At 43.3% G+C, this 21004-nt stretch overlaps 1 protein-coding gene across 4 annotated transcripts; it reads left to right on the plus strand.

Moving 5' to 3' along the window:
* The first annotated feature begins 132 nt into the window (after window positions 1-132).
* Window positions 133-18328, plus strand: ccdc125 (coiled-coil domain containing 125). Of its 4 annotated transcripts, none has more exons than XM_034541969.1 (13): window positions 133-316; window positions 459-479; window positions 619-2021; window positions 6301-6359; window positions 6443-6529; window positions 7113-7190; window positions 10780-10865; window positions 10946-11028; window positions 11252-11364; window positions 12043-12192; window positions 12317-12467; window positions 15751-15857; window positions 17040-18328. In XM_034541969.1, exons 3-13 carry the CDS (start codon window positions 1757-1759, stop codon window positions 17385-17387), a joined length of 1527 nt encoding a protein of 508 aa, XP_034397860.1. In that variant the 5' UTR covers window positions 133-316; window positions 459-479; window positions 619-1756; the 3' UTR covers window positions 17388-18328. The 4 variants fall into 4 exon arrangements, with proteins under 4 accessions (XP_034397860.1, XP_034397862.1, XP_034397863.1 ...); XM_034541971.1 differs by having other exon boundaries at window positions 462-479; XM_034541972.1 differs by having other exon boundaries at window positions 459-2021; window positions 12088-12192.
* Window positions 18329-21004: the final 2676 nt, after the last annotated feature.

Raw genomic sequence — 21004 nt, forward strand, 5'->3', positions numbered from 1 at the left:
ACTTTTATTATTTTGCTGGTTTTAATGCTTCGCGAGGAAGCTAGCGTCGCGCGTTGTATATTTAACTAGTACGTTGAGTTTATTTTGAAGGCAATGGCCGGAAGTAGTTTGGTGTTTCCGCTCTGTAGCTTGACGCTGCGGGTGGCGTTCAGACCTTCGCGACAGGTGGAGTACCGGGTTGGAAGCCGCTGTGTCCGGCCTACGTTGAACCGGCTCGCGCTCTCACTTCGTCGTTAAACCGGGATAAAAGTCGACCGGACTTCCGTCTGCGTGTCGCTGGAGGCTGCACGGCTCCAAGAGGAATATCACGCTTCAGGTAAGAGGAACTCATTCATAAAAAACGAACTGCGTTAACACGCACGGTTTAGTTCCGGTTTAATGATCACGTTTCATAAAGTCTTTACACAAATGAAACGGACAAACGCGGTGACGTCATCTCCGTGATCTATTGTCTACAGCAGAGCTGACCTCCAAAGAAGGTATTGGTCGATTAAGAACCCAATACGATCAACAGTTAATCACTTTAAATGTTTAAATGTTGGGTTTACTGGAAATAAATCACACAGCATAAAAACAACTATATATTAAATATAGTAAATAAATATTATTCGACTTCAGACCAAAACGGCCGATTAAGACTGAAGAGGAGGCAGAACTACCCAATAGGCTGCCTGAACACCGCTGGATGGGAGGCTTTAACTGACAGTGTTATGCCCTAAACCAGTGCCCTAAACCAGCGCCCTAAACCAGTGTCCTAAAGCAGTGCCCTAAACCAGCGCCCTAAACCAGCGCCCTAAACCAGCGTCCTAAAGCAGCGCCCTAAAGCAGTGCCCTAAACCAGCGCCCTAAACCAGCGTCCTAAAGCAGTGCCCTAAACCAGCGCCCTAAACCAGCGCCCTAAACCAGCACCCTAAACCAGCGTCCTAAAGCAGCGCCCTAAACCAGCGCCCTAAAGCAGCGCCCTAAAGCAGTGCCCTAAACCAGCGCCCTAAAGCAGCGCCCTAAAGCAGTGCCCTAAACCAGCACCCTAAACCAGCGCCCTAAAGCAGCGCCCTAAAGCAGTGCCCTAAACCAGCGCCCTAAACAAGCGTCCTAAAGCAGCGCCCTAAACCAGCGTCCTAAACCAGCGCCCTAAACCAGCGTCCTAAAGCAGTGCCCTAAACCAGCGTCCTAAAGCAGCGCCCTAAACCAGTGCCCTAAACCAGCGCCCTAAACCAGCGCCCTAAACCAGCGTCCTAAAGCAGTGCCCTAAACCAGCGCCCTAAACCAGCGCCCTAAAGCAGCGTCCTAAACCAGCGCCCTAAACCAGCGCCCTAAAGCAGCGCCCTAAACCAGCGCCCTAAAGCAGCGCCCTAAAGCAGTGCCCTAAACCAGCGCCCTAAACAAGCGTCCTAAAGCAGCGCCCTAAACCAGCGTCCTAAACCAGCGCCCTAAACCAGCGTCCTAAAGCAGTGCCCTAAACCAGCGTCCTAAAGCAGCGCCCTAAACCAGTGCCCTAAACCAGCGCCCTAAACCAGCGCCCTAAACCAGCGTCCTAAAGCAGTGCCCTAAACCAGCGCCCTAAACCAGCGCCCTAAAGCAGCGTCCTAAACCAGCGCCCTAAACCAGCGTCCTAAAGCAGCGCCCTAAACCAGCACCCTAAACCAGCGCCCTAAACCAGCGTCCTAAAGCAGTGCCCTAAACCAGCGCCCTAAAGCAGCGCCCTAAACCAGCGCCCTAAACCAGCACCCCATCGTGAGGGTTCGGCCTGGGACAGATGCAGGAGGCCGGTGAGGCCTGCAGCCGGGACGATGACATGGCGGACGATGACATGGCGGACGATGACATGGTGGACGGGGACCTGGGTGACGGGATGGAGGTCAGAGCGGCACCGAGCTCCCCGAGGAACAAGAGCCAGAGCTGTGCCGGCCTCCTGGAGCTGCTGTCCAGAACGAAGCCAATCGAACGGGCGGCCTGGATCCCCGGACTGAAGAGCACAGGAGCCCAGCAGCAGAGGCCCTGCTGGAAGCCGCCATGCTACAGTAAGAACCTCTGAGAAATGACCTCCACAAGTCCAATGAATCCCAACAGCGCAGGTTGTGGACACGTGTGTGTGTGTGTGTGTGTGTGTATGTATATATGTAGATAGATGTATAGATATATACTTTATTAATCCCCAAGGGGAAATTTGTTAAAATATATGTATGTGTGTGTGTGTATGTATGTGTGTGTGTATATACACACACAGTATGTACATGTATACTGTATGTACGTGTATACGTCTAACCATCACCTTACATAATGCATTATGAATCATGAATTTGGTTCCAACTGTAAGTATGAGTCAAAATTGTCTACCTGGTAGGTCACCAACCCTAAAAATGTCATCATGCCCCTTACTGTTACTGGCTTTGCATGCTCTAAAATTGATGATTTCTGTTCCCCAGTCATAGCCTGCCCTGTTCTGGCCACTATTCTTCCCAGAAAAGTCACTCTGTCTCCCAATCTGCAATTTAGGTTGAACACCTTGAACCCACTTTTCTGTAGCCAACCCAAAACTACTCTTGTGGCCTGGTTCCTGCTAGTAAAATGTCATCCACATACTGCAATAACACCACTCCAGCTGGTAACTCTGGCTTCGTCAGAATGTTCTTTAGCACATGGTTGAAAATGGAAGGAGAGTCTAAATAGCCCTGTGGCAGGTGTGTGTAGGTGTACTGATTTCCCTGATATGTAAATGAAAACATCTGACTTGAACCTTCAGCCAATGGAACACAGAAAAACGCATTTGCCAAGTCAATGCAGGAGAACCATGTCTTGTCTGGACCCACAGCGTTTAGCATCGAGTGTCATAGTGAGTCGGCACTACAACCTTATTTATTGGCCTCGGATCATGGACCATTCTGTAGTCTGGTTTTCCAGGTTTAGGGACCCGATTAATAGGGGTATTCCAGGGGGACCTCATCCTCTCCAGTACACCTGCTTTCAACAGCCCTACTATTGTCTTAGAAAGCCCTACAGTCTGTTCCATCCTTAAGGGATACTGGTGACGATAAATTGGAATCGTCCCTGGTTTATGCTCTATCTCAACAGGAGCCATCAGAATCAGACCCATCAGCTCCCCCTTCTGTCCAAAAGGTGTCTGTAAATAAGCCTAGCATGTTTTCAGTGTCCCCATGACCAGTGTTTTCTCTACCATGTGTGCGGCTAAGCATGTGTGTCTCCGGGACTAACTGGACCTCCGATGTGTGTGCAATTCTGTACATGTTCTCAGCTGGGGAGTAATGCAAGTTTTTATTCTGTGTGGACACCCAGTCCGTAGCCTCAATCCCTGCTATCACCATTGGACCCATGTTCTTTTCTTCGCCCCCACTCTGGACCAACACTGTGATGTGTGGGGCTGAGGTGTCACTGAGTGCATACAAAACCTGCAACTCCGGTGTCAACTCTCCAGCTGCCGCTACTCCTTGCTTCCCTGCATAGACTTCCCGAGCCTTCATAGTTGGGTTTCCATGAACCTCACTCTCATGTTCCAGGCCTTCCCACCGGAAGGTACAATGTTGTGAGTCCCCTGGTGGTGAGTACGGCTGCAGGACCTTGAACCAAGGTCCCCATTGTCATAATCATCCACTCTGCCCCACCAGAGTTCCGCTTCTTTTTCTAGTGTCTCTTTAGTCTCCAGTTGAATCATTTGGGGATTATTGTAGCCTTGTGTGGCACTTTTTTGCTGGGTCCCATCAGGGAACGTCACTATAATACAGTTTCTTGTCATTTGCATGGTTACATTCTGCGCACACAAAATGTCTCTTCCTACCAAGTTCACCGGGCAGGCAGTGGACACCAAAAATGATTGGTCAAAACAGAGTGATTTCCATTTACATGGAACTTGTATTGAAAGTGGCCACTCCTCCGATTGACCCGCAAATCCGATCACTGTTACGGTATTCCTTGATGGTGGTAGTGGCGTATTTATCGTGGAATACCTGGCTCCTGAGTCCAGCATTGCACATATAGTCTCTTCCATTTATTGTGAGAGTGACCATAAAATAAATGACAGGCATTAGCCCAATGTCCAGCCTGACCACAGTTGAAACAGTTATTATTTCTCTGTTTAAAGCCTCTGTTGCCCCCTACCTCCCCTCCCCACCGTCTTATCGGTTGGCTAACCCCTCCGTACGGTGGAGGCCCAGTTCTGGGCTGCTGACCCGCCTGCTGCGGGACATAAGGTTGAGGGAACTGGGCTTGAGGTGGTGCAAACGCGGCTTGCTGTGGCTGTTGATAGATCGGTGCATATGGATCTGCCAGAGGTGCTGGATAAGGACCATACAGGACGTAAGGTCTTCTGTTTTGGCCACGTTCACCCTTTCCCTGCTATCTTTTAGCTGTGTTTTAATTAATTGCAACTGTAGATTACCTACGTCTGTTCTATCCTTATCCCAACTGTCTTTGTTTTTATCTACATGGTGTTTCACCTGAGCTTTCCAGTGATCAAAGTTCATGTCTGTTAGCCCTACTGTCCCTTTTAGCTCAGTCTTTACGGTCTCAGGCACCGATGCTTCTATTGATCCTCTGAACAACAGTTCAGTCCTGTGATCCTCTCTTCCCCCAGTTTGTTGTTCCACAACTCTCTGATCCTACCTAAATAGGTGGTGGCACCACCGTAAGCTCCGTGGTTGCTACCTTCATTGGGTACTTATGTCTGAGCTGAGGCCACACATCACACACCCAGTGTGCTAATGGCTCTCCATCTGGCACATGTACTGTATCCGCCAACCCTTCTACTTGCTGCAGCTCCGCTAACGAGGCACAGGCTACAACAATTCTCCTAAAGTCTCCTAGCCCTGGTACACTTTCTGCACATTGCTCCAAACAACCGCACCTCCTTTTTCAATTTTAGGCAGTTTCTCTTTCAACATTGACACATCTGACAGGGCAAGGGGCGAGTGTTTTCTTTTCGCCATTATTTCTGTTTCGCCTTAAACCCCCCGGCACTGCAGGTGGCTCTACCGGAGTGCACTTCTCCTCTCTCTCCTGTTTACTCTGCTCTGTGACCTCCTGTCCCCATTCTGCTTCCTCCTCATCGTCTACCTCATCTCCTACCTCGTCATCTAACCCCATAGCTGCCCTTCGCTGGGTTAATATTGTAATCAGCTCGGAGGGACCTTCCTCTGCTGTTCTCCCTATACCTAAATTGGAGAAAATCGGCGTGGATCCTGTTATGGTTCTTCCTCTCACTACATCTTCCTTTCTCCTTACAGTTGTGTCTGGCCATCCTTGGGCTAGGATAGGTGATTCTGTTGGAAGGAGGGTGGCGCCTTTCTCCATATGACTCACCGTGTCTGTTAGGTAGTCTTTGATTAGTGACTCACCCTCTTTTACGTGGGCTGTGACTTGTAACAATCCCTTCTGAATAACCAACACCTGTGTCTCTCCTGGTTCTGTTGCTTTCCCTGGCATTAATAGCATCTGATGTGTGGGTGTGGCTGCCAGCATTCGCGCTACCTCTTCATACGCACTTGGAGTATGTGGGTGGCGATGTGGGGTGGACCTTACTGGTCCCTAGGTCTTTCGGGCAACATTCGTTGCCTGTTCCGATTTCCGTTTTTTCATTGTTTGCGGCATCTGCTTACCCATTATTGCTACATTCATTTCTCCCAGGAAAGTTCTACAATCTGTCAGAAATACCTCTGTCTTTTGCATTCTCTTCTTCTCTTTTCCACAAAATCTTCCGGCCACTGACAGCACCGCATGTGCTTGCTCTCTTCCTCTCTTAGCCATCTGAAGATGGCTCATTAAGTCTCTGCATGTTGGTGAGGGAGTTTTCTCCCCTCCAAACATGCCTCCCTCCAGTCCGTATACCTTTTTGCTGCACCTTTCTTATCTCCTTCTGGGGTTGTATCCATAAACTTCTGATATGTTCTCAGTAGGGTGTGCCTACTGGGCACTCTTTCCACACCTCTACCATGTTCTTAGTTTTCCCTCATCTGAACTGCTTAGGGAGGTTTTTTTTTCTCTTATTTTACTCATCTGTCTTTGATGAAGTCTGCACAAAGTTAGAACATTTTTACGAACATATTAGTAATTAAGACCCAAACTTCATTTTTTTTTACTGTTATATTTCAGCCGGTTCCCTTCCTATTGTACACTTCAACCACATACAGTGCCAACTGCGTCATTTAAAATCTGTGTCAAGAGGGAAATAAGAAAAATTGTGTCACAGTTCAAATACGTATGGACTGTATATGTTAACCATACCATTTTCATATTCTTTGGCCGGCATGACATTCTAATGCATGAGCGCACTGTTTTGTGCATCAACAGGCTCACTGGGGGACCTGTCCAAAGACGAGCTGAAAGACCGACTACAGGAAGCAAGTGAGGTAGGAGGAGTGAAGAAGGAAAAAAGAAAAAAGGCAAACTGTATTTTAAACTTTTGTAAGTGACGGTTCTGCGTTGTTGACAGGTGATAGACGTGTTATACTGTGAGCTAGAGGTGGCACAGCGTTACGTTGAAGGCAAATATGAAGCTCTGAAGATCTTGCAGGGGAAGGTAGAGCAGCACACACACACACACACACTGAAGCATCTTACGCCTCACTGTTCTGTCGTTCAGTGGGAATCCCAAGCAGGCGGCGGCCAGTATCCATCACGCTGTCCAGAATACAAATTATGCCCCTCCAATCGTTTCAAATGAGTCGTCACAGGCTTTTAAAGAGACTGAAGGAGTAGATTTAACAAAAGATGTAACCACTGTTGCGGTTCCTTCTGTCAATTTGAAAAAATAATATGATAGTAGGGTCCATGTTAAACATAAAAGATGACTATTGACTTTTCCCCAGTTCTGGTCTTCTTCTGGCCTCCAAGGATAACGCTGGTTATATTTGATGTGTTTCTTACTGCCAACAAGTCCCATGAAAAGACCAAAGACATGTTAGTCCTTCTTCCAATACTCTGTGTTTGTCCCACCGGTTCCTACTGAAGGTGCACATCTTTAAAAAAAGGCAAACGTTCAAATATATGTATTTTTTTCTGAGCACTAAAGTCAAAGAGAAGGAAGTAATACATGGAGATAAAAACCCACAAGGTCTGGACTTGGTTCAGCTGCTAAATGGGAACTGCGCTTCTTCACGCAGGCCATTCTTGACAAAGCCACGAGTCACACTAAAAGTCTGCTGCAGAAGACGGAGGCGGAAGCCACGGCTCTGGAGAAGGTAAGTAGAGGCTGCTCAAACAAGGGCTTGGTCTGTTTGCTTTCACCTTCAACAGCAGTGAGGAGCTCTTCCTGTTAACAACAACATGAAACATACGTGTAATGGAGCAGGACATGGTGGTACTCGAGTCACATGACTAGGAGTCACAAGTTGATGCATTTAGAGTCGACTTGGATGTAACACCAATGACTCGAGGCATCATTTGGACTTAGACGAGGGGCGACTGTGGCTCAGTGTTCTTCAATCAAAGGATCGGCGGTTTGATCCCCAGCTCCCCTAGTCCATCTGTCCTTGGGCAAGACATTTAACCCCCCAAAAACATTGCTCCTGTATGTGAATGTTGTATGCATGTTAAATAGTCCTGATGGGCAAATGGCACCTCCCATCATGGTAGCTCCTCCCATCAGCATGTGAATGGGTGACATGATGTGACATGATGACATGACTGCAGGGTCGTCCTTCAATCAGAGGATCAGTGGTTCTATGCCCGGCTCATGTTAATGTTTCCTTAGGCAAGACACTAAACCCTAAATGTCTCCCGTAGCTGTGCCTACAGTGTGTGAATGTTAATTAGTCCTGATTGGCAGATGGAACCTTAGCTCCTCCCATCAGTGTGTGAATGTGTGTGAATGTTAGTTACTCCTGATGGACAGGTGGAACCTTAGCCCCTCCCATCAGTGTATGAACGTGTGTGAATGTTAGTTACTCCTGATGGACAGGTGGGACCTTAGCCCCTCCCATCAGTGTGTGAACGTGTGTGAATGTTAGTTACTCCTGATGGACAGGTGGAACCTTAGCCCCTCCCATCAGTGTGTGAACATGTGTGAATGTTAGTCACTCCTGATGAACAGGTGGAACCTTAGCTCCTCCCATCAGTGTGTGAATGTGTGTGAATGTTAGTTACTGCTGATGAACAGGTGGAACCTTAGCTCCTCCCATCAGTGTATGAATGTTAGTTACTCCTGATGGACAGGTGGAACCTTAGCCCCTCCCATCAGTGTGTGAATGTGTATGAATGTTAGTTACTCCTGATGGACAGGTGGAACCTTAGCCCCTCCCATCAGTGTGTGAATGTGTGTGAATGTTAGTTACTGCTGATGAACAGGTGGAACCTTAGCCCCTCCCATCAGTGTGTGAACATGTGTGAATGTTAGTTACTCCTGATGGACAGGTGGAACCTTAGCCCCTCCCATCAGTGTGTGAACATGTGTGAATGTTAGTTACTGCTGATGGACAGGTGGAACCTTAGCCCCTCCCATCAGTGTGTGAACATGTGTGAATGTTAGTCACTCCTGATGAACAGGTGGAACCTTAGCTCCTCCCATCAGTGTGTGAATGTGTGTGAATGTTAGTTACTGCTGATGAACAGGTGGAACCTTAGCTCCTCCTATCAGTGTATGAACGTGTGTGAATGTTAGTTACTCCAGATGGACAGGTGGAACCTTAGCCCCTCCCATCAGTGTGTGAACATGTGTGAATGTTAGTTACTGCTGATGGACAGGTGGAACCTTAGCCCCTCCCATCAGTGTGTGAACATGTGTGAATGTTAGTTACTGCTGATGGACAGGTGGAACCTTAGCTCCTCCCATCAGTGTGTGAACATGTGTGAATGTTAGTTACTCCTGATGGACAGGTGGAACCTTAGCTCCTCCCATCAGTGTGTGAACATGTGTGAATGTTAGTTACTGCTGATGGACAGGTGGAACCTTAGCCCCTCCCATCAGTGTCTGAATGTGTGTGAATGTTAGTTACTGCTGATGAACAGGTGGAACCTTAGCTCCTCCCATCAGTGTATGAATGTGTGTGAATGTTAGTTACTGCTGATGAACAGGTGGAACCTTAGCTCCTCCCATCAGTGTATGAACGTGTGTGAATGTTAGTTACTCCTGATGGACAGGTGGAACCTTAGCCCCTCCCATCAGTGTCTGAATGTGTGTGAATGTTAGTTACTGCTGATGAACAGGTGGAACCTTAGCTCCTCCCATCAGTGTATGAACGTGTGTGAATGTTAGTTACTCCTGATGGACAGGTGGAACCTTAGCTCCTCCCATCAGTGTGTGAATGTTAGTTACTGCTGATGAACAGGTGGAACCTTAGCTCCTCCCATCAGTGTGTGAATGTGTGTGAATGTTAGTTACTCCTGATGGACAGGTGGAACCTTAGCCCCTCCCATCAGTGTCTGAATGTGTGTGAATGTTAGTTACTGCTGATGGACAGGTGGAACCTTAGCTCCTCCCATCAGTGTATGAACGTGTGTGAATGTTAGTTACTCCTGATGGACAGGTGGAACCTTAGCTCCTCCCATCAGTGTGTGAATGTTAGTTACTGCTGATGAACAGGTGGAACCTTAGCTCCTCCCATCAGTGTATGAATGTTAGTTACTCCTGATGGGCAGGTGGAACCTTAGCCCCTCCCATCAGTGTGTGAATGTGTGTGAATGTTAGTTACTGCTGATGGACAGGTGGAACCTTAGCCCCTCCCATCAGTGTCTGAATGTGTGTGAATGTTAGTTACTGCTGATGAACAGGTGGAACCTTAGCTCCTCCCATCAGTGTATGAACGTGTGTGAATGTTAGTTACTCCTGATGGACAGGTGGAACCTTAGCTCCTCCCATCAGTGTGTGAATGTTAGTTACTGCTGATGAACAGGTGGAACCTTAGCTCCTCCCATCAGTGTGTGAATGTGTGTGAATGTTAGTTACTCCTGATGGACAGGTGGAACCTTAGCCCCTCCCATCAGTGTCTGAATGTGTGTGAATGTTAGTTACTGCTGATGGACAGGTGGAACCTTAGCTCCTCCCATCAGTGTATGAACGTGTGTGAATGTTAGTTACTCCTGATGGACAGGTGGAACCTTAGCTCCTCCCATCAGTGTGTGAATGTTAGTTACTGCTGATGAACAGGTGGAACCTTAGCTCCTCCCATCAGTGTATGAATGTTAGTTACTCCTGATGGGCAGGTGGAACCTTAGCCCCTCCCATCAGTGTGTGAATGTGTGTGAATGTTAGTTACTGCTGATGGACAGGTGGAACCTTAGCCCCTCCCATCAGTGTGTGAATGTTAGTTACTGCTGATTGACAGGTGGAACCTTAGCCCCTCCCATCAGTGTGTGAATGTGTGTGAATGTTAGTTACTGCTGATTGACAGGTGGAACCTTAGCTCCTCCCATCAGTGTGTACTGGGTGAATGATGACAAGTAGTGTTAAAGTGCTTTGAGTGGTCGACGATTGTAATAAAGTTAAGTTTAAGTCTTGACTCCATCCAAGAGTGACTTGAATATCCATATTGAGCAGCTTTCTTGCTAGTAGCTTAGTGGGCTAACTGGCTAATGGCTTCACCTAAGCTGGTTTGGAACAGCAGTGCACGATTAGGTATCATCACCCACGTAGTTTCTGTAACTGGACTGAAAAAGCAATCTAATTTCCCTCATATTCAATGTGGTCACAGTGCGTCCCGGACCACTTCTGGAGGTGGTTTGGCCGACCGGATCACAATCTGTCCTCGATGCTTTTGAGGGTTTTTCACGTGGTTGAGTACTATATCCCAACGCCTTTTGATCTGTTTCATCTGGTGCCTCCGTCTCTCGCAGGAGGTGAACAGACTGCAGTGGGAACTCAGCTTCAACCAGGTCCAGATGAAGAAGTCTCAGCAATCCTGGGAAGAGAAACACAACGGGTTGGATTGACTCCACATTCACCCATGTCTGTGATATTCTCATTGGTTTATGACTTAAATAATGTTGTTGTTGTTTTCAGAATGTTGAGTGAGAACAAGACTCTGACCACCAACCTAGAGGAAAGAGAGAGCGAGATCCAGCAGCTCCGGGCCAAGAATTCCGGTAAATACGTAATAATGTAGAATAATGTTCAGGTCACCAAACCTCATGCAGCTCCCAACCCTCGATGGCCGACTCCTCCTACCTTCCCCCTGTCAGAATGGGCTTCTAAATAACTGACTGAATAATCTCAACGCCAGGTTAAAACCGTACCTCGTGGCCTTCATCACAAATGGAATTGATTTGTCCGTCTTCACGGACATCACGTGTGTTTGTGTGTTTGCAGCTTGTAGTCGGCAGTGCTCAGAGCTTCTCTCCATGCTGAGTGTGAAGGAGCGGAGAGTTTACCAAGGAATCAAGTCTCAATACAGCCCAGAGAGAGACGCCGGTGTGCTGGAGGTGAGAGAGCCCCAAGCAACATCACAGAGGGAGAGAGCAAGCTCAAAGTCGGGTCTGGAATCCAGACCGAGGCTTTGCATTCAGTCCAGTTACTGTGTTGTGTCCGAACCACTGAGCACGTCTTCCTCTCAAAGCCAGCAGCACGTTAAGCTGGATGATTTTACGTGATGAAAACTCAATGCTCTTCAGTGTCCTTCAGTGTAAAGGTCTTGTGTGCGTTAAAAAAGAATCCGTCAGATTTAAAACCGTTGCACATATTGTTCACAATACGAGGCAGAACTGAATGACTCAGTGGGTTCAGTGGATCTGCTCCTCCCGAACCCAGCGACTTACACTCTTTGTTCTGCGGCCATCCCCCGACTCACTGCTGTTCCACAATCACCTGCCACAAGCCGTCTCTCAATGGAGTTCTGAATCCAAGTAGAAAAGTATTTTCTAAACCGTTGGATTATTATTTTAATTTTAATATTTCTTACCTGTTTGGAATCCTCTCAATAAAAACCATGAGAGAAGTGTGGAGGGGAAATGTCTCATAAACATAACTACACACTGTTGCTAATAATAATTCACTGTTTTAGAAGCAACTCAAATGTTTCTTATTGTTAAAAGAAAAGTGGACTTTTAAAGAGGTTACATCCATAGTGTTTTACTTAGTAAATACCATGTTCTTGCCCTCAGGAGCTGAGTGAGCGCTGGTCTTCATCTGCTCTGTGTTGTTTCCAGCTGGCGGCTTTGGGGGCCTGTCGGTGTCTCGGTGTGGCTGAAGCTTGTCCGTGCAGCCGGACCGCTGCCGCCAGCAGGAAGCAGCTCGTCCAGCTGCAACAGGAGGTGAACGATGACGTGGAACCGCGACAAGCTCCGCCCTGTTCCTCCTGTTTAAAAAGAAAAAAACTAATGTTAATACTAATGTTAATTGGTCATTTTATTTACCATGTGTGTGTGTGTGTTCCAGCTGGATGCTCAGTGTTTGAGGAGGGAGGAGGCGTCGATGGTTGCGGATGCTTTCCGCATTGCCTTCGAACAGCAGCTGAGTAAACGAAGTGAGCACTTCCTGCTGCTGGCCGACAGCAACATCCTGAAAGCCCATCACTGCAAGGCTGAAGGCAAGTGTGTGTGTGTGTGTGTGTGTGTGTGTGTGTGTGTGTGTGTGTGTGTGTGTGTGGTTACACGGTACGTAGTGATCGGCTGTTTTACTTCTATATTATGTCTTGTGGAAGGAAAACTTTTATTTTACTACTTTTGTCTATTTGCATCTGTAGATTTCTCCTAAATTCAACAAAAATGACCATTAGATAACGTCTCATTTGTATATTTAAACATTACATTTTGGGAAACTTGTAATACAAAAATGTATTATCTTAGACGTAAGTAATCAACTGGGGACATTTCAAAGTGATATTTATTAGTTCATATTTGTACCCTATCCACCTGTAGAGTCTTCAAAATGTTTGTAATTTTAAAAACCTTGCTTTTAAAAATGTGTGTGGCTGTTGGCAGTATTTTCAGATTCATGGAGTGATCCAAAGAAATATCTAAAAATCCTTTGCCTCTAATATGGTTCAAGAATCTTGAACCTGGCTTTATATACTCTATATCTTCAGATTTCTGATAAAGGATTGCTTCATTTGAATATTAAAACATGACCTTTCATAAATCATGCTCTTGATGTGGGGCAGCTTCGTGGTGACCTGTGAGTTAAACGTACCCTGCTCACCTGTCAACATGACACACACTCGGAGCTCAAGTCGTTCAAATTGAATGTCATTTAAGAGTTAAATCTCTTCCCCCCCAAATGTGAACAGATCCCAGAAATATGTGACCAAAGAAAATGACCACAGGAAGAGTCCAGATCGAGTTAAAGCCGACGGTTTACGTTGTCCCTGGTTACCTCACGACGCACGAGCCCCCTTGACTCCACTGCCTCTACCTTACATGAATGAATGAACCATTTACATGAATGAATGAACCATTTACATGAATGAATGAACCTTTTACATGAATGAATGAACCTTTTACATGAATGAATGAATGAACCATTTACATGAATGAATGAACCATTTACATGAATGAATGAATGAACCATTTACATGAATGAATGAACCATTTACATGAATGAATGAATTAACCTTTTACATGAATGAATGAACCATTTACATGAATGAATGAATGAACCATTTACATGAATGAATGAATGAACCATTTACATGAATGAATGAATGAACCATTTACATGAATGAATGAACCATTTACATGAATGAATGAATTAACCTTTTACATGAATGAATGAACCATTTACATGAATGAATGAACATTTTACATGAATGAATGAATGAACCTTTTACATGAATGAACCTTTTACATGAATGAATGAATGAACCATTTACATGAATGAACCTTTTACATGAATGAATGAACCTTTTACATGAATGAATGAATGAACCTTTTACATGAATGAATGAACCTTTTACATGAATGAATGAATGAACCATTTACATGAATGAACCTTTTACATGAATGAACCTTTTACATGAATGAATGAATGAACCATTTACATGAATGAATGAATGAACCTTTTACATGAATGAATGAACCTTTTACATGAATGAATGAATGAACCTTTTACATGAATGAATGAATGAACCTTTTACATGAATGAACCTTTTACATGAATGAATGAATGAACCATTTAAATGAATGAACCTTTTACATGAATGAATGAACCTTTTACATGAATGAATGAATGAACCTTTTACATGAATGAATGAACCTTTTACATGAATGAATGAATGAACCATTTACATGAATGAACCTTTTACATGAATTAACCTTTTACATGAATGAATGAATGAACCATTTACATGAATGAATGAATGAATGAACCTTTTACATGAATGAACCTTTTACATGAATGAATGAACCATTTACATGAATGAATGAATGAACCATTTACATGAATGAATGAATTAACCTTTTACATGAATGAATGAATGAACCATTTACATGAATGAATGAACATTTTACATGAATGAATGAATTAACCTTTTACATGAATGAACCTTTTACATGAATGAATGAATGAACCATTTACATGAATGAACCTTTTACATGAATGAATGAACCTTTTACATGAATGAATGAATGAACATTTTACATGAATGAATGAATGAACCATTTACATGAATGAACCTTTTACATGAATGAATGAATGAACCATTTACATGAATGAACCTTTTACATGAATGAATGAACCTTTTACATGAATGAATGAATGAACCTTTTACATGAATGAATGAACCTTTTACATGAATGAATGAATGAACATTTTACATGAATGAATGAATGAACCATTTACATGAATGAACCTTTTACATGAATGAATGAATGAACCATTTACATGAATGAATGAATGAACCTTTTACATGAATGAATGAACCTTTTACATGAATGAACCTTTTACATGAATGAATGAATGAACCTTTTACATGAATGAATGAACCTTTTACATGAATGAATGAATGAACCTTTTACATGAATGAATGAATGAACCTTTTACATGAATAAACCTTTTACATGAATGAATGAATGAACCATTTACATGAATGAATGAATGAACCATTTACATGAATGAATGAATGAACGTTTTACATGAATGAATGAATGAACCTTTTACATGAATGAACCTTTTACATGAATGAATGAATGAACCTTTTACATGAATGAATGAACCTTTTACATGAATGAATGAACCTTTTACATGAATGAATGAATGAACCTTTTACATGAATGAATGAATGAACCTTTTACATGAATGAACCTTTTACATGAATGAACCTTTTACATGAATGAATGAATGAACCTTTTACATGAATGAACCTTTTACATGAATGAACCTTTTACATGAATGAATGAATGAACCTTTTACATGAATGAACCTTTTACATTATTTTACATGAATGAACCTTTTACATTATATTACATGAATGAATGAACCTTTTACATTACATGAATGAACCTTTTACATTACATGAATGAACCTTTTACATTACATGAATGAATGAACCTTTTACATGAATGAACCTTTTACATGAATGAACCTTTTACATGAATGAACCTTTTACATGAATGAACCTTTTACATGAATGAATGAATGAACCTTTTACATGAATGAACCTTTTACATGAATGAACCTTTTACATGAATGAATGAATGAACCTTTTACATGAATGAACCTTTTACATTATTTTACATGAATGAACCTTTTACATTATATTACATGAATGAATGAACCTTTTACATTACATGAATGAACCTTTTACATTGCATGAATGAACCTTTTACATTGCATGAATGGAACCGTCAGAGGAAGCATCTGTCTTGTCCCTCCAGGTGCCAACAGGAGTTCTTTGATCAGTGTGAGCCAGAGGCTGAGAGGGCTGCTGTCCTCCAAGATGCCCGATGATCTCCCAGAGACTCTCTCCAGACTGCTGGACTTGGTTAGTGTCTCTGAACATCTGCAGGCCGGTTCCCTAGAGATCACGTGATAGAGAGGCGAGGGCTGAACGGGACACTCTACTTCCTCTTCAGCTTCCTTTTAGTATAAACAGGAAGCTAATCCGTGCACTCCGAAATCTTACACCAACGAGGAAGGAAATATTTAAATGCCTTTTATTATAGTGGCTCAATCTTCTCGATCTAGATACCTGAATTCTCTTGGTTGGGATCAGCGACTTCCTCAATGCGATCCGCCATTTATTAAATATCTTTTTTCGATTTCAGTGGAAAAACAGATTCTTCAATTTGAGCATCGTTGAACAACTGCAAAAAAGCCAGAGAAATTATGTTCAAATAAAACCTGAGATACTTGTTTTTCCTTCCCGATACTGGTTCCAACACCTGAACTTGCGTATTGTCTGATACAAAGAACCGAGGTGATACCAGCGAGTTTTACTTGCCGAAGAGTAAGCCATCGTACTTCTTTCTCATCTCTGCCGAGTTGTTGTTGTTTTTAATAATAATAATAATACATTTTATTTATATAGCGCTTTTCAAAATGCTCAAAGTCGCTTGTCGTCGGTTGTTCCTGTGTAGCGTAAATGAGCTAATAAATGATAAGAGAACGTGATATTGGACCGGTGAGTAGACTCGCTGTTTCAGGCTGCATCGGAGGCACTTCTGATTCTGGTATCGCAACATCTCTTCAAAACTCCAAGCTTTCAGTTTAAAGTTGGGGAGTGGGAGTCGGCCATTAGGATTAAGGCTGTGTTACAGTGTGGAAGCTTTCATAGGAGTCTTCTTCTTGTCAGCTTCTTCTTAATATCTTTTTTGCTCACAGTCAAAAGAAGTAATAAGGAAGAACATTACATTAGAAAAAAAACTAAATAAAGTGCTGGAGAAATATACAAAAGTTTTAAAGTTGGCCTTTGGTTGTTAGTTCAACAGTGATCAGCACGCACGCTCATCTTTAAGTGGACTTACAGGAAGTCCTCTGGCAGAGCTTCCTGTGTTCTTGAACGCGTCGGTAACTTGTTCTTCATCCATCTGTTTGCGATCCAAACCATCGTTGACCTTCCAGCATGAAGTGTAGACCACCTCTCAGGTCTCTGGTTTGAGAGTCTGAGCTGAAGCTCGTAGAAGGTTGTTATCGTTACTCACTGCCGCTGTGTTTCCTGTCGCAGCTGAACGACAAGGACGAGGCGCTGGCCCACCAGAGGAAGGTGAGCATCATGTTAGCCCACAGCGCAGAGGAGCTGCAGAGACGCTTGAGTCTAGGTTCACACTGCGGGCCACCGGACCCATCGGAGGACCGGAGCCGGTCTCGGCAAACCTCCGACGTACAGGAGTCCGAGACGCAACCACAAGTCCCGCCAGAGGCCAACGTCCAAGCCCGGCATCGGCTGGAGCTGCTTAAGTCCAGGACTGAACCGCGGGAGCCGTCGGCCACGTCGCAGTCCGTAACCCTGCCACCGCCCAACCACAAGAGCCACGGGTCTGAAATCCAACAATCAGACCATCCAGAGTCCTGATCCACCTGCAGGATCTACCTGGTTTCCATGGCTCGCTGCCGTCACCGTTTGGTTCTAAAGAACCGGGGCAGACGTGGACATCCGTGATGTCACACAGGTGCTGTACCTGAAGGAACGCTATGAAGAGCACGCGACTCGCCGCTGCAGCAACACCCAAATCCTCAGAGAGGAAGGGTATATTCTTTTTATTTTTACTGACTACTAGATTTATATCTGGTAAAACACAACATTAAGATATAAAATGTTCATTATCAATTTCCCAAGCATTGTTGAACTGTTATTGATAAGAAGAAATGAAGGCCGGTTTCTGTCCAGTGGTTTGGGTTTGGGTCAGGAGCAGGAAGGGTCCTGGTCTCCGTTAAGGAGCGACTTGCTTCCTGCAAAACGCTCGACCAGAACAGGAAGACGTACGGAGAGTGAGAAAAGAATCATAACTCTGGTCTAAGGTTTCTCTTCTGTGTTTATGACTTCAGAACTAGTGGAAACCATTTTTGCCAGGATAGTGTTTTGTATAAAATATTGTGGCAGGTGTTTTGTTGTTGTTGTTGTTGTTGTTGTTGTTGTTGTTGTTGTTGTCAGAGTAGTTATTATTCCAGGTTAGATTTTTTATTTTTGTTGCTGATACTGTACTGGAACCATAAATCTTTCAGAAGATATCTGTTCTTGTATCTTTTTCTTTCTTTGTATCTTTGGATATAGAACATGTTGGTGGTGTTAATTATTCCCTTAGTTTATGTAGTGAATTTACACAAAGGGACCAGGGACCCCGAACAGAGGAGAACGCTTTCCAAGAACACTGATGAAGCACATACTTAATACCTTTGTTCTCTTAATGGCATATTAACTATAGACGATAAACAGAAACACATTTCAATGTGAATCATGACATCACCACTGTAAGAGCCCAATTCAATTTGCAGTAAAATATTTATTTGCATTTACATGTTGATGTCGTTATCATTTGTTATTGTAAGAAATCCATGTGAGTGACAGACCGCCGTCACACTAATCACACTTTGCGACAGTTTCACAACACGGGCTTCTGTGGAATGTGGATTATGTAATGGAACACATTGTGCATGAACCCTGTGGACCTTTGAGTGTGTCGAGAACAATGCTGATACTTTTAGGAAGAAGCAAAGTTGTTTTCACCAACTTTAAAATATAGCATCAATAAAACCTAAAAATAAAAACCTAGGATTGTTGTTCGAAAGTAAAAGGTGCAAGTGTTGAGGCGGTCCGAAAGATGAAGGGTACCGGAGTGTAAGTCAATGAGAACATGACGAAGACAAATGGTGACGTAGCCTGGAATGGGCGTATCCTAAGAAGGCAAAACCAAATTCAAGCAACATGGACAAGGAATGGAAAAGTCTTCTTAAAGTGAAACGGACCACCAGAGCAAGCCAAGGTGGATCAATATAAGTGATCATTTCTATAACCAGGCTATAGTGTATACATGTATCAAGGCAAGGAACGACACCAGTAGAAGACTAAGACATTACAACATTCTGAAATCTTTTTTATTTTATTTTAGTCATGTCATAAAAACTGAATGTAGCTTGAAGAGAGAATTTCTGCACGTCTTATTTCTAAATAGATTCTTGTTTTTCCTAAAATGACATAACTATTTATCAGCAGAAACTGAGTATAATGTTCTTTCAGAAAATGAACATGTCCTAGTGATCTCATTCCTATTGTTGTGATCCTACATCATTTAAAGGTTTGGCGTATGTGAGCCTTCCTGTAAATTAGTAAGATTAAGCACATAAACTAGGAGATAACTGAGGCTTTAACTTAAAAACAACAGCTGGGATGAGGTGCACGCTGATGATCCCACTCATTAAGTTATACAATAAGCACGGTCCTATTAGACGCTGCAGGTAAAGGAGAACACAGAATGAGGAATACTATAATAAAATATTTAAAATAATAATCAAAGGACATGGAAAGTAATAAATCATATCTGAAATAAATGCTACAAATCTCTGATGCCACTGTGGACGATTTCAAAAGCATTGTTGATTATTTTAATGACTATTTTGTGGGTTGATAACGTTATTAAGGATAATATAAATTCCATGTTTTGTGGGGTAAATGAAGTTGATATAATTGAAACTGTAAACAAACTGTTGTTAAATTATTAAAATGTGTCATTTTTGTTGATGATAAACACTTTTTGAAGGAACTTTTGTTTGCTATTGAAAGTGAGCTAGAAATGGTCAAAACTGGGTTTGATTACATTATCTCCTAATATAAAGAAAACAAAAATGATGGTTTTAGGAAATCAAAAACAATTAGATTGTCATGGCCTCTGCTGTGTCCCCCCACCTCCGTGTGTCCTTACTAGTATTCCCTTACTTGTGTCTCTTTTTTGTGTGTGTGTGTGTGTGTGTGTGTGTGTGTGTGTGTGTGTGTGTGTGTGTGTGTGTGTGTGTGTGTGTGTGTGTGTGTGTGTGTGTGTGTGTGTGTGTTTTTTGCTGGGGCGTGGCTCTTTCCCTCCTGTTGCCAATTGACCTGCACACCTGCAACTCATCCACCAGTTGATCTTCCCCAGCTCTTTAGTTCTCACATGTGGTCCTCTGGGGGAGGGGGGGACTTTATTTAAATGATCCAAACAGTGTATTAAAGATTGTGATAGGGCATAATCCAGATTGTATAATGAAATATATACAATACCTGCTGTATCATATTTGAAAACGATTTTACTATAAAATAGGAACAAAACATTAAATAATCATAGGTTGCTTCAATACACTAACTATTCATATTGAAATATTAGTAACAATATAAATGGTATTCTTACCGTAACTTTTTAAAAATTGGCAGATTTCCCTCGAAAAAACGAATGAGTAACTCTGGCTGCTGCTATTTTGGAAACATGCCTGCTACTGCCTACAGTGCATGGAAAGTCCACCAGATTCTCAGGAAAGTATTGCTACATAAACTTTTCTTGTTTCACAACAATGGCGGTTCCATCACCATCTAAATAACGAACCAAAAGGCTTGAACGGCCTTAGCCCGGCCACCTGATTCTTCTTTAACATGGTTGTCATCTCCTCACATTCTGCTATGTTTCATCTACAGTACGCCATCAGAGATGATGGCGTCTCCAGACAGGACCTGTACATGTGTCTGAACACGTCATGAGGCTACAACCCGTATAGCCAAGCTGACCCAACAAAACAAAATGTGCCATCAGTCAACCCCAGAAGTAAACGTGTTGAATACACGGCGTAACGCGCACGACGCAGCTTTTAAACTGAAGGCTATCGACGTGGCCGTACTCTGACCTTTGACCTTTTTAGACATTCTATAATCTGACCTTTGACCTTTTTAGACATTCTATACTGTGACCTTTTACCTTTTTAGACATTCTATAATCTGACCTTTGACCTTTTTAGACATTCTATACTTTGACCTTTTACCTTTTTAGACATTCTATACTGTGACCTTTTACCTTTTTAGACATTCTATAATCTGACCTTTGACCTTTTTAGACATTCTATACTGTGACCTTTTACCTTTTTAGACATTCTATACTATGACCTTTGACCTTTTTAGACATTCTATACTCTGACCTTTTACCTTTTTAGACATTCTATACTTTGACCTTTTTA

The sequence above is a fragment of the Cyclopterus lumpus genome, chromosome 9 (assembly GCF_009769545.1).
Source record: "Cyclopterus lumpus isolate fCycLum1 chromosome 9, fCycLum1.pri, whole genome shotgun sequence".
Lineage (NCBI taxonomy): Eukaryota > Metazoa > Chordata > Actinopteri > Perciformes > Cyclopteridae > Cyclopterus > Cyclopterus lumpus.